Consider the following 13,196-nt stretch of genomic DNA (forward strand, 5'->3'; position numbering starts at 1 on the left):
GCTTGAATTCTCCAAATTAAAATAAAAAACTTAAATAAATCTCAGTGGCTGTGTGGTAAGTAGCTTGCCTACCAACTACATGGTTTCGGGTTCAGTCCCACCGCGTGGCACCTTGGGCAAGTGTCTTCTACTATAGCCTTGGGCCGACCAAAGCCTTGTGAGTGGATTTGGTAGCCGGAAACTGAAAGAAGCCCGTCGTATATCAAAACTGTCCGATGAACGGGAACGTGAAACTCAGAATAACGGTTTTTTTGTTATATTTCTGCTGCTTTTAAATAAAGTATATATATATATATATATATATATATATATATATATATATATATATATGTGTGTGTGTGTGTGTGTGTGTGTATGTGTGTTTGTGTGTCTGTGTTTGTCCCCTCACCATCGCTTGACAACTGATGCTGGTGTGTTTATGTCCCCGTAACTTAGCGGTTCGGCAAAAAGACACCGATAGAATAAGTACTAGGCTTACAAAGAATAAGTCCTGGGGTCGATTTTCTCGACAAAAGGCGGTGCTCTAGCATGGCCGCAGTCAAATGACCGAAATAAGTAAAAGAGAGTAAAACCATAAAAGTTTCCAGACATACAAGTTTATAAAAACTATTTCATACATTCACACGCATGCGCATGTATTTCAACTTCTTTATATAAGTTACATGACTGTGAAACAGAAACATAGTTAGTCATAGCTAAATTAATATAACATACAAATTAAACATGTGTTTATCTGTCTGTGGTGTATTTATACAAATATGGAGAAACGCAACAAAATCTTCCGATGGGGATTGTGCTGATATTTTCACTTAAAAGGAAAACGTCAAGAAAATATATGACAAAACTAATATCTATTGAAATCCACAGCATAATAAGGCGTTTTAAATTGCTATCTCACTTGGAAACTAGTAGAAATTTCTGAAAGAATATGGCGAATCATACGTTTTTCTGATTCTTATATCGACACCGAATTTCAAAACGTTATGATAAAAAAAAAAAAAAAAATGGCGTCCACGTAGATTTCAAAGGAGAAAGTTTGATGTATTTCAACATCTCATTCCAGTATGTATATATGCATGTATATATATGTATGTATATATATATATATATATATATATATATATATATATATATATATATATATATATATATATATATATATATATATATATATGTATGTGTGTGTGTGTGTGTGTGTGTGTGTGTGTGTGTGTGTGTGTGTGTGTGTATGTATGTATGTATGTATGTATATTGTAACTCAATGAGCTGAATGTATGTTTGTGGCAGTACATATATACATGAATCAGTTCGTGTGTTTGTGTACACTCTGATGAATGAAAGTATTACTGTTTTGTGTGTTCTGTTCTCGGAAACTGCGTCATTTCAAGAAAAACGTATATACAAATTGCAGATTGTATGTATGTATGCATGCATGTATGTATGTGTGTGTGTGTATGTCCGCGCACGCGCGTTTTGTTTCTCAACAGTTATGTACATATTTCTGAATGCATATGTGTGAGTACTACGTAATACTCTGTGTATGTGTGTGTGTGTGTGTGTGTGTGTCTTCTCTGCGAATGCACAACTTAGTCACAAATATACGGAAAGACTTATCTTCATATTTATATGCGTGTCATCATGAAAACACACAAAACCCCAAAATATATGCATATATGTGTGTGTGTATACGTATAGATATAAAAGTGTATGAAAACTGCAAGTACGAATAAACGATAGCATTTGCTAACATACATTTGCAGATATACTTAAGTATTAGTGCAATATCTATTAATACATTTATATACAAACCTACATGCATGCTTACATACATACATACATACATACATACATACATACATACATACATACATACATACATACATACATACATACATAAGAATCAACACATATGCTGGACTTCGATAACCTTCTCAGTAGGTCTAGCATAGAGATAAAAATCGTACGGGAGCTTTTAATTCAGACAGACACACTATTTAACCGACGAATTTTTTCAAGCTTTCCATAACACTGTCTGGAATGAGCATCAGGGTCAGACGGGCTAAAAGGTTATCAAATGCCATTAGTCTTCTCATAAAAAAAAATTTAAGTCAAATCGCCCAGGCTAAAAATTACCGCCCAATAGACTGCCAGAGTGTCATATAGAAGACATACCGACAGCGAGCATCTCACCTTGAAAGTTGTCTCATTACAGTATGAGAGAGAAGAAAACCTCACTAAATATCTTCTACATAAAACATCGATTGACAACTGTAGGCTATGTAGAGACATAACTGACGGACACTCCGTCTGTTACGACGACGAGGGTTCGAGTTGATCCGATCAACGGAACAGCCTGCTCGTGAAATTAACGCGCAACTGGCTGAGCACTCCACAGACACGCGTACCCTTAACATGGTTCTCAGGGGTATTTGGGATGAGACGAAATATGACAAAGCTGGCCTTTTGAAATACAGTACTACTCGTTTTTCCCACCTGAGTGGACTGGAGCAATGTGAAATAAACTGTCTTGCTCAAGGACACAACGCAACGCCGGAAATTGAACTCACGACCTTACGATTGTGAGCCGAATACCCAAAGCACTAAGCCACGCGCTTTCGTTTATGTCGAGACATAAACGAAGACATTCACCTCACAATAACCTAATGTGAGAGATATTACCATCTCATGAGTTTTGATATGATAGCCAGTACAATCCATCTACAAGAGAGTGGGAAAGAACATTCTTTTTTCTAATCCAGCAACAAGCTCGGCCAATCTTTGAAGGAAGGGAGTAAGTCGATGCCATCATCTCTTGAGAAATGAAATACAAAGTTGATGTAAGCGAGTACTGAACTCAGAAGATAACGGATCGGAGCAAATATTGCAAAGCATTTGTTTCTCAACGCTCTAACATTTCTGTCCACTCACCGCCTTGTGAGAAAGGACAAAATCACATGAGAACAAACACTACTATATATATATATATATATATATATATATATATATATATATATATATATATATATATATATATATATATATATATATATATATATATATATAAGTCAGTAAATAGTGGGGTTGTGTTAACCGCACGTGGAGAAATAATAGGAAAATGTAAAAAAGCCAGAATGCTGAACTGGGAGCATAATTTAATTAAGATTTTTTCTAACCGGTTTTCATTGCGATGAAGCAAATTATCAAGAAGGAGAATGAAAATGTTTTTTTACAAAGAAGTACAAAAAAGTACAAAATGAAGAAAATAATATATAAAACAATAATATATAAAAAAAAATAAATATACCCATACATTATATTGTCTTTGAGCTTTTGTAGTTCAATAGTAGTTCATGTATAAATTGGTAGGAAAAATAAGGATGCATGAGAGTTGAGTTTTGTTAGGTTTAAAAAAAGGGTTAAAAGTTTGTGTTAAGCAGGAAATGTGGTGTCAAAACAGGAAGTGTGTGTAAGGGGAGACAAGTGTTTTTAGTTAGAGTTATGAACTCTTTTTTTCATAACTCTAACTAAAAACACTTGTCTCCCCTTACACACACTTCCTGTTTTGACACCACATTTCCTGCTTAACACAAACTTTTAACCCTTTTTTTAAACCTAACAAAACTCAACTCTCATGCATCCTTATTTTTCCTACCAATTTATACATGAACTACTATTGAACTACAAAAGCTCAAAGACAATATAATGTATGGGTATATTTATTTTTTTTATATATTATTGTTTTATATATTATTTTCTTCATTTTGTACTTTTTTGTACTTCTTTGTAAAAAAACATTTTCATTCTCCTTCTTGATAATTTGCTTCATCGCAATGAAAACCGGTTAGAAAAAATCTTAATTAAATTATGCTCCCAGTTCAGCATTCTGGCTTTTTTTACATTTTCCTATATATATATATATATATATATATATATATATATATATATATATATATATATATATATATGTATGTATGTGTGTGTGTGTGTGTAAAAAAAGTCAAGGTAAAAAATGCTAAAATAATTTTATAAAAAACATTTCAGTACTGGTTTCAGTCATTGAGACTTTTTCAACTGTAAGTATGGAAAACAATTAAATTTGGGAAAAATTAAAAGAAAAGTTTTTTTTTAAATATTTGCATAGTATTCAAATACAAGGGGCATTGTCCTTGTTTCTGCCTGTCTCTGTCTCTCTTGTTTACTCATATATATATATATATATATATATATATATATATATATATATATATATATATATATATACATATATACATAGGAGGGGAGGGGTTCGCTCCCCTATTCGTAATATATCATACACAGGATGTGTATCTTTAACCAACTGGAAAAGATGTTTTCCTGGGGTTAAACTGTAGTAACATATCTCAGTATGCAACAACCACACTGAAGTAACAAACATTACTTGTGTGTGTGGGTTTATTGAGAGATGGATAGAGAGGGATATATATATATATATATATATATATATATATTCCTTTTCCCTTTTTACTTGCTTCAGTTTTTTGACTGCGACTATACTGGAACACCTCTTTTAGTCGAACAAATCGACCCAGGACTTATTCTTTGTTAGCCTAGTACTTATTCCATCGGTTTCTTTTGGCGAAGCGCTAAGTTACGGGGACGTAAAAACACCAACATCGCTTCTCAAGGTGGACACAGATACACAAATGCAAATATATATATATATATATATATATATATATATATATACGACGGCTATAGTAGAAGATACTTGCCCAAGGTGTCATGCAGTGGGACTGAACCCGGAACCATGTGGTTGGGAGCAAGCTTTTTACCACACTGCCACTCCTGCGCTTATATATATATACATATATATATATATATATATATATATATATATATATATATATATATATATATATATATATATATATATATATATATATATATATATATATATATAAATGTATGTATATCTACATGTTTATATAAATATATATATGTATATGCGTACATACGCGTGTGTGTATACATACACCTACATATATTATTTGTGAGAATGTGTGTGTGTGTGTGTGTGTGTGTACGTGCGTGGATCGTGACTGCGTGCGTGCGTGTATTAGTTCGTTTGTCTGCCGTTCTATATTACACATACTTTCTTGTCACGTTTTGATGTTCCACAATGGCTGCCTCGAGCGTCCATTTTATTTTTATAGTTTCTCGAATTAACGTCACCAAACCAGTCACCGTTGTTCTGTCGTCGATCTTCGGAGACGCTGAGACAGTCACGTTCATTATTTTTGATAAATGTTAGGAAGATTTATAGATAGATAAGTGACAGTTAGAGAAGATAGATAAATACATATACATAATACATATAAACACGAAGATTGTTGTGGGACGGAAGAGAGAGAGTACAGAGAAAGAAGAATGTATAGTTAAGGTTATTCATATATATATATAGCCACGTTTATATTCGTTGCTTTTGATTTCTTGCGCTTGTAAATTTTGCATTGAAATTGGATTTCGTATTGAAAAGGTAAGAATTAAATTTTTAATTCCTCACAAAACCTTTCTGTTGGAAACACGTGAAACCATTATATATATACGTGTATGTGTGTGTGTAGATAGATAATAGACAGACAAATAGATAGATAGATACTTCTATATACAAGCACACACACATACACATATACATACATATATACACACGCACACATATAAACACAACCACACACATATACATATGTATATATGCACACATTTGCATGTAAATGTATGTTAGGTAGATAGATAGATAAGAAGAAAAAAATTTAAAAACGAAAAGAATATTCTGGATAATTTGGCATTTGGGTTGTTATTCTAAATTTATTTTCTTAATTCCTTGTTATTTTCATTTTCAAGCAATTTTTTAATCTCATTTACTTCTTATTTAAACTTATTTTTGGCGGAAAACGAAGAGTGAGGTAACTATCATAATGAATTTTAAAGCAACTACTTCAAACTTTCACTCTAGGTGACGCATGTTCTGGTTTAGTGGGAGTAGGCGGCACACATCTTCTGGACTAATGTTCGGGAACCCAGACTGATGAAGGGCAATTTAATAGTTCCTCGCAGTTTGGAACCAAGATAATAAAACGTAAATATTTATGGTTGAAGGGACGGCTGTATTGTTAAGGCACTCGCTTTGCAACCATGTGGTCTTGGGTTCAGTGTACAACATCTTGGAGAAGTGTCTTCCACTATAGCTCTGGGCTGACCAATACCTTGTGAGTGGAATTTTGTAGTTTGAAAAGACGGAAAATATGTAGAAGCCCGTCGTGTGTGTGTTTGTGCGTGCCTGCGTATGTCGTGCCTGTGTTGGTTTGTTCACGTTCCCATAACTTAACGGTTCGGCAAAACTATCGATACATTAAGTACCAGACTTCAAAAAAAAGTCAATGTTGGTGTCGATGCCTTCGAAGAGACTCTTTAAAGCGATGCCCCAGCAAGACCGAAGTGCAATGACTAGAACAAATAAAACATTCGGCATTATTGTTTTCTATTCCTAGACTTTATCAGCTCCTGCTCCTTAACTCACAAATTCATAAATTAGGCATGTCACTATTATGATTTCACTTTCATATCTGCAATGATAAGTGAATACAAAGCAGGTATATATGTACGATATTTACATTGTGTTAGTTAAGCACAAACACACACATACACACGCACACACATACATATATATATATATATATAATCAACACTACACATTTCACATACTCGCGCGCACACATTATTTGCTGAGTCCGCTGAGACCATCCAGTTTATACCATGGTTTCACTCAGATATTTGCAATCATCAGCGGACACAAACGGGTATATTTGCATGGTATTTGCATTGTGTCAGTTAAATGATCGTTAAGTGTTTACTTGCCTTCTACCATGAAACTAGAAGGAGCATTTAACCATGGCATGTATACATACATACATGTATACTCTTTACTCTTTTACTTGTTTCAGTCATTTGACTGTGGCCATGCTGGAGCACCGCCTTTAGTCGAAAAAATCGACCCCAGGACTTATTCTTTGTAAGCCTAGTACTTATTCTATCGGTCTTTTTTGCCGAACCGCTAAGTTACGGGGACGTAAACACACCAGCACCGGTTGTCAAGCGATGTTGGGAGGACAAACATATACACACACATACATACATATATATATATATATATATATATATATATATATATATATATATATATACGACGGGCTTTTTTCAGTTTCCTTTTTTTTTATTGCCTACAAAGGGCTAAACATGGAGGGGACAAACAAGGACAGACAAAGGGATTAAATCGTTTCCATTGACCCCAGTGCATAACTGGTACTTAATTTATCGACCCCGAAAGGGTGAAAGGCAAAGTCGACCTCGGCGGAATATGAACTCAGAACGTAACGGCAGACGAAATACCGCTAAGCATTTCGCCCGGTGTGCTAATGTTTCTGCCAGCACGTCGCTTTTTTCAGTTTCCGTCTACCAATTCCACTCACAATACAGTGTACATTTAAACACATAAGGATTCCCTCACACTAGAAAGAACAGCTAAGTTCCACAACCACTATTAAGGGATAAAATTTCGAAAGGAATGAAATGAAAATAGAAACATTTACTATCTAGTTTCCTGGACCAATTGGTTTCTGATTTTTATTTTAGCAAATAAAATAATTAAATGTACACTATATTTATGAGTAAGATATAGTCTTTGGACTAAATTTTTACACGTTAGGCCACTAGTAGTAAAAATTTCTAATATTTCTATTCCCCTTCGATATTATTACTATTATATATATATATATATATATATATATATATATATATATATATATATATATATATATATATATATATATATATATGTATATATATATATATATATATATATATGTATATATATATATATATATATATATATATATATAATCAACACTACACATATCGCATGCACGCGCGTGCACATATTATTTGCTGAGCCTGGTGGTGGGAAAGGACAGTGACCATGCCCTTCGCAGGCCCTCCGAGACCGATGAAGTTGATGCCATTAATGTTCCATTTAAAACGCTGCACTTCAGCACCTGCATGAACATTATAGGTTGGGAGAAAATCTCGGAGTACTGATGTTCTAGCGAAGAAGGACTGGGTGTTGTGGTTGGGGAGTGGGTTTGGAGGAGGTAACAAAGATGACGAGAGTTGAACAGAGACGAGTGATTTGGAGTGTTTGACTGATCGAGGTACGAGACCAGCCGGCCAGCCAGCTCCGAGGAACAGTGACTATTATAGTAACGACGATAAAATAGACAGAGGGAGGAGACAGCACGCATGTGAGCCAGAGACTAGAGTGTGTCCGTTAGTCATCCTTCCAATTAGTAGAGTGACCCTTGGATTAGTGTGCGTGTGTGTATGTGTATATATAATCAGCTAAATAGAGTTACAACATGGTCTGGTTTTCACGTTTTTTATTATTGTATTTAAACAAAATTCTTTTACAATTTTGAAGTGTGTTAAACATTAAAAAAATATTCTGTGATGTTCATAAAGTTCAGTTAGCGCTTTCATACATTTGTAGTAATCATCAGATTTCAAAATGTATTGGCTGGCAGTTGAGTTGAGGCCTTGACAACTGTAGTGAAATGACTGACTTATTTTTTATGCCCTTTAGAAGCCTCCGACAAGCTGAATTGTTCGAATACGGTTTTGACCAATCAGCCTGCATCTTAAATGTCACGGTTTGCCGGGCGCACCGATATTACTGACATAGATCCCAATTACCAATTACCTTGTGGTTTACATGTAATGGTTTTATGAGTGAGCAAACTTGGTTGGTTTCGACGACTGAAATAAAACCGATCGAAACTTAAGTTGCATGTAAACCGCAGGGTAATTGGTTAAAATAAAGGCTGGATCTATGCCCGTAATATCAGTGCGTCCGGCAAAACGTGACGTTTAAGTTGCATGCTGATAGGTCAAAACTGTATTCGAAACATTCAGCTTGTCGGAGGTTTCTAAAAGGTATAGAAATGAAGTCAGTCATTTTATTACAGTTCTCAAGCACTCAACTCAACTGTCAGCCCATACATTTTGAAATCTGATGATTACTAAGAACGTATGAAAGCGCTAATTGAACATTATGAACATTAGTAAATATTTTTTTAATGTTTAACACACTTCAACATTGTAAAAAAAATTTTTTTTAAATACAATAATAAAAAACGTGAAAACCAGACCATGTAACTTTATTCAACTGATATATTATTCTATACACATTTACACAAATTCGATATATATATATGTGTGTGTGTGTGTATGTATGTATGTATGTATGTATGTATGTATAAGCGCATATTATGTATATACAAGGTGGACCAAAAGTCACGCAAAAAAACAATTGACATTTTATTTATATTGAGGTATTATTTATTTATTTATTTATCTATCTATTTATTTAAGTCAGTTTTAGAAAAATTGAAACGTCTTTGACAATTCAAGAACGTATTGAACTTACTTTGTGCTTGACTTTTTCCTACCCTGTATATATATATTAATTACCTATTGTATAATATAGGTTTCATTTCCTTTCTTTCTTTTGTTTTGCTTGACCACATCTATTTGAAAGCTTCTAAACATTGTCTGACAGCAAGTCAAATTTACTCAATGCATATCACATAAATCTTCCACCACCTTTTTACGTTTTATTGAAATTCTCGTGTCTAAATATTTACAAAACTCTGTATTTCGCTCTGTTTGAATAACGTCGAGCGGTGAAAACGAAATACATACATAAATACATGAATGTTAGGTTGTTCTTAGTGCTACTGGTAACATGTAACCCAGTACAACCCGTCGCATGATCAGACCGTCATCAATTGTTATGGGAGAATCCTGAACCCTTTACGTAACTGAAGGTGGACCAATCGATTACAATAAATAAGAACTGGGTGAACTGTCAACGAGAGTAGTTGGCGGTGTTAGTTCGACCGTATTGGTATACCGTGTTAGTCTGACGTGTGTTGGTTTCACAGTCGGTAGTTGAACAGTGAATACTGAGTATCGTAGCTACGTTCAAGTAGTACGGAGAGTACCTTCTGTGTTAACACATATTTCTGCGACACGACAGGTTATTTTTTAGATAACCACAGCCACCTATTTATTTGCGTAATACCATTTTACACCAGACGTGTATACCCACGTCATAACAGCGACAAAACCTGCTACTCTACCAAACCTGCTTGATAAGGAGGGTGGTTTTTCGATGAACACCCTGTAGGGGGTAAGACAAACCCTGTAGAAGCAATGGCCATGAAACCACTGGGAACGCGAGACATTTAGTCTTTGTTTAGACGTCTCTCTTGGAGAAGGAAATCTCTGAGGTAACACTTAGTTTGCATCCAGTTATGTAAACTAATTTGTTTTTGTTTGTTTTGGGGTGGGGCTGGCGCAAGCGTGGCTTGCTCCTAAACCACGTAGTTCGAGATTCAGTCCCACTGCATGACACCTTGGGTAAGTATCTTCTAGTATAACCTCGGGCCGACCAAAGCCTTGTGAGATTTGGTAGACGGAAACTGTGTGTGTGTCAATGTGTGTTTCTGTCTGTCCCCCACCACCGCTTGACAACTGGTGTTGGTGTGTTTACGTCCCCGTAACTTAGCGGTTCGACAAAAGACACCGATAGAATAAGTAGCAGGCTTTAAGAAAAAAATAAATACTGGAGTCGATTCATCCGACTAAAAATTCTCCAAAAAGGTACTCCAGCATGGCCGCAGTCAAATGACTGAAACAAGTAACACATTAAAGATAAAAGATAAAATGCATACGTTGTTTTAGAGTGTGATTGGCCCAGTGCAAGGCCTTATCACACTTTAAAAAGTTTCGGGTACAGGCATTGCGTTTGTTAACATTTCTATTATGTGTTTTATAACTAAGGCGGGCCACAGTTGCGAAAGGCGAAAGATTCCGTGAAAAATTCCATGATGAAATGAAGGTATGTTTCAGCGTGCTGTGGTAAGCTCTCTTAGCACCTGCAGCAAAGAAGCGCCCATCGTTGCTGCGCGAAAGTGTAGGTCGCTAGTAGGACTGCAAAATCATATAGTGCTTAAGAGAACAATCGAACGTTGGCACCGATCGAGACCGCTTTGCAGCCATCATGTTTGTATGTATGTATGGATGGATGGATGTGTGCATATACATACATATGTGTGTGTCTGTGTGTCTTTGTCTTTATGTCTCCCCCCACACACGCATACATTACTTGACAACCGGTGTTGTTTGCTTACTTTCACTAACTTAACGGTTAGACAAAATACACCGATAGTCTAAGTACCAGATTTCAAAAATTAATACTAAGGTCGATTTGTTCGACTAAAACCCTTAAAAGTGGTGCCCCAGTACGGCCGCAGTCCAATGACTGAAACAAGTAAAAGATAAAAGATTGTTGTTTTCGTTGGTGTCGTTGTTAGCTAGTTTGTTATTTATGATTTTTTCGTAAATGAGACTAAATTATTACGGAGGCTCGTTTCGTTTTAAATCTTTATATACAGTGTGTGTGTGTGTAATTTACAGTGGAATATTAATTTTCACATTTTTTATTAAATTAAATTTCAAAACTTTCAAATATTTTGCAGTTTATCAATTATATTAATTATATTAACAGTATTTAATTTCTTCTTCTTCTTCTTCTTCTTCTTCTTCTTCTTCTTCTTCTTCTTCTTCTTCTTCTTCTTCTACTACTACTACTACTTCTATTACTACTACTACTACTGCTGCTGCTGCTGCTCTTTTCTTCATCTTTTATTATTGTTCTTGTTGTCCTTTTGCTTTTTGTCATTCATTTTCCTGAATCAGTCATTCATTCATTTTCTTTCTTTTTTCTATCATTCTATTTGCCAGGTGTTCCTTTGTCTTCCTTCCCAGAATGCTTCAGCTGCACTACTGGCCAATGCACAACTCGACAATATAGATCTACACAACCGGTCTCTCACAGCTCTTCGTATTCACACAGCCAATGATAAAAAAAAATATATGTATATATGTGTATACATATATACATGTGTGTGCGTGTATATATGTATATGTATTTATATAAACGTATATACGTATATATATATATTTATATATTTATATTATATCATATGAAACGACATGAAGACCCTCCAACGGCTCCTAACATTGGTTGCGTTATCGTTCGTCTTAACTGTCGTGCTGTTAAATACAGCCCTAGTCAGTCGACTTTTCTCCATGTCTTCCACTGATTATTTGGGGACAGATGTGGACACAGCTGGCGATAAAGAGGCTGCTTACTACCTAATTCGCGAGGGCCAGGCCGTCAGCGACCCCTATCGCATAGATTACTCTAACACCAGAGCCGGGGCAAACCGAGCTCACTTGCACTTGCTCCGAAAAAACCTCAACAAAAGTAACGCCAGTAGCGGCGGAGGAGGAGGTGGTGGTGGTGTTGGTATCGGTGGTGGTGGTGGTGGTGGTGGCCGTGACGCTGCTGTAGGTGGTGGTGGTGAAGTTGGAGGAGTAGGAGGTGGAGGAGGGGCTGATAGTGGCGTAGGTGCCGCTGGCAATGGCGGTGGAGCCGTTGCTGCTGATGTTATTGCTGGTGGTGGTGGCGGCGGTGGTGGTGCCGCCGATGAAGATGACAACAATGAGAACAACAACAACAATAACAACATAAGCTTGGAGCGGGAGAAGGCAGCCCACGACCAAAACGATACGCCCGAACAGGATGACGACATTCCGCTACGTCACGAGTTGGAAGGCGGAGGCAACAACCAGCGCCGAATGGATAAGAGTTTACGCTGGCGTAACAGCAAGAGGACATCTTTGTTAAACGCTGACATTTTGCAGAAGTGTGTGAATTCAAGTCTTAACGCCGTATATATCAAGGAACTCCATCGAATCATGGAAAAGTACTTCGGGGATAAAATCGATGTCATACCGGCACAGCGTCGAAGCGTGAGGATGCCAAGTCTCAAGTCGATTTTCCGCAGTTATGACCAGTAAGTACAACCTTAATATTTATCACAAAGCCTCTCTTGCAGTCTCCGCGATACAAACGTACATATACATGTCTGCCTATCAGTTTCTCTCTCTCTCTCTCTTTCTGTATTTATGTATCATTCAACCACGGTAGTGGTTGAATATATTCCTAAGTCCAACATTTCATCAATCGAAGCAGCTTC

The 13,196-nt window shown here is 36.0% G+C and overlaps 1 protein-coding gene across 4 annotated transcripts in view; it reads left to right on the plus strand.

The window, feature by feature from the left end:
* The window catches only part of LOC106869140 (extracellular serine/threonine protein CG31145), a 191,755-nt gene that overhangs the window by 131,961 nt on the left and 46,598 nt on the right, over window positions 1-13,196 (plus strand). For 3 of the 4 annotated variants that reach the window (XM_089352561.1, XM_089352560.1, XM_089352562.1), the window contains one exon: window positions 11,896-13,013. In XM_089352561.1, the coding sequence (XP_089208687.1) occupies window positions 12,148-13,013 (866 nt within the window). In that variant the 5' untranslated portion in view covers window positions 11,896-12,147. Of the gene's footprint in view, window positions 1-5,227; window positions 5,516-11,895; window positions 13,014-13,196 lie in introns of those variants that run through there. The other variant, XM_089352559.1, reaches the window with a different exon arrangement.

The sequence above is a fragment of the Octopus bimaculoides genome, chromosome 5, assembly GCF_046866305.1.
Source record: "Octopus bimaculoides isolate indiv1 chromosome 5, ASM4686630v1, whole genome shotgun sequence".
In the NCBI taxonomy this organism is placed as follows: domain Eukaryota; kingdom Metazoa; phylum Mollusca; class Cephalopoda; order Octopoda; family Octopodidae; genus Octopus; species Octopus bimaculoides.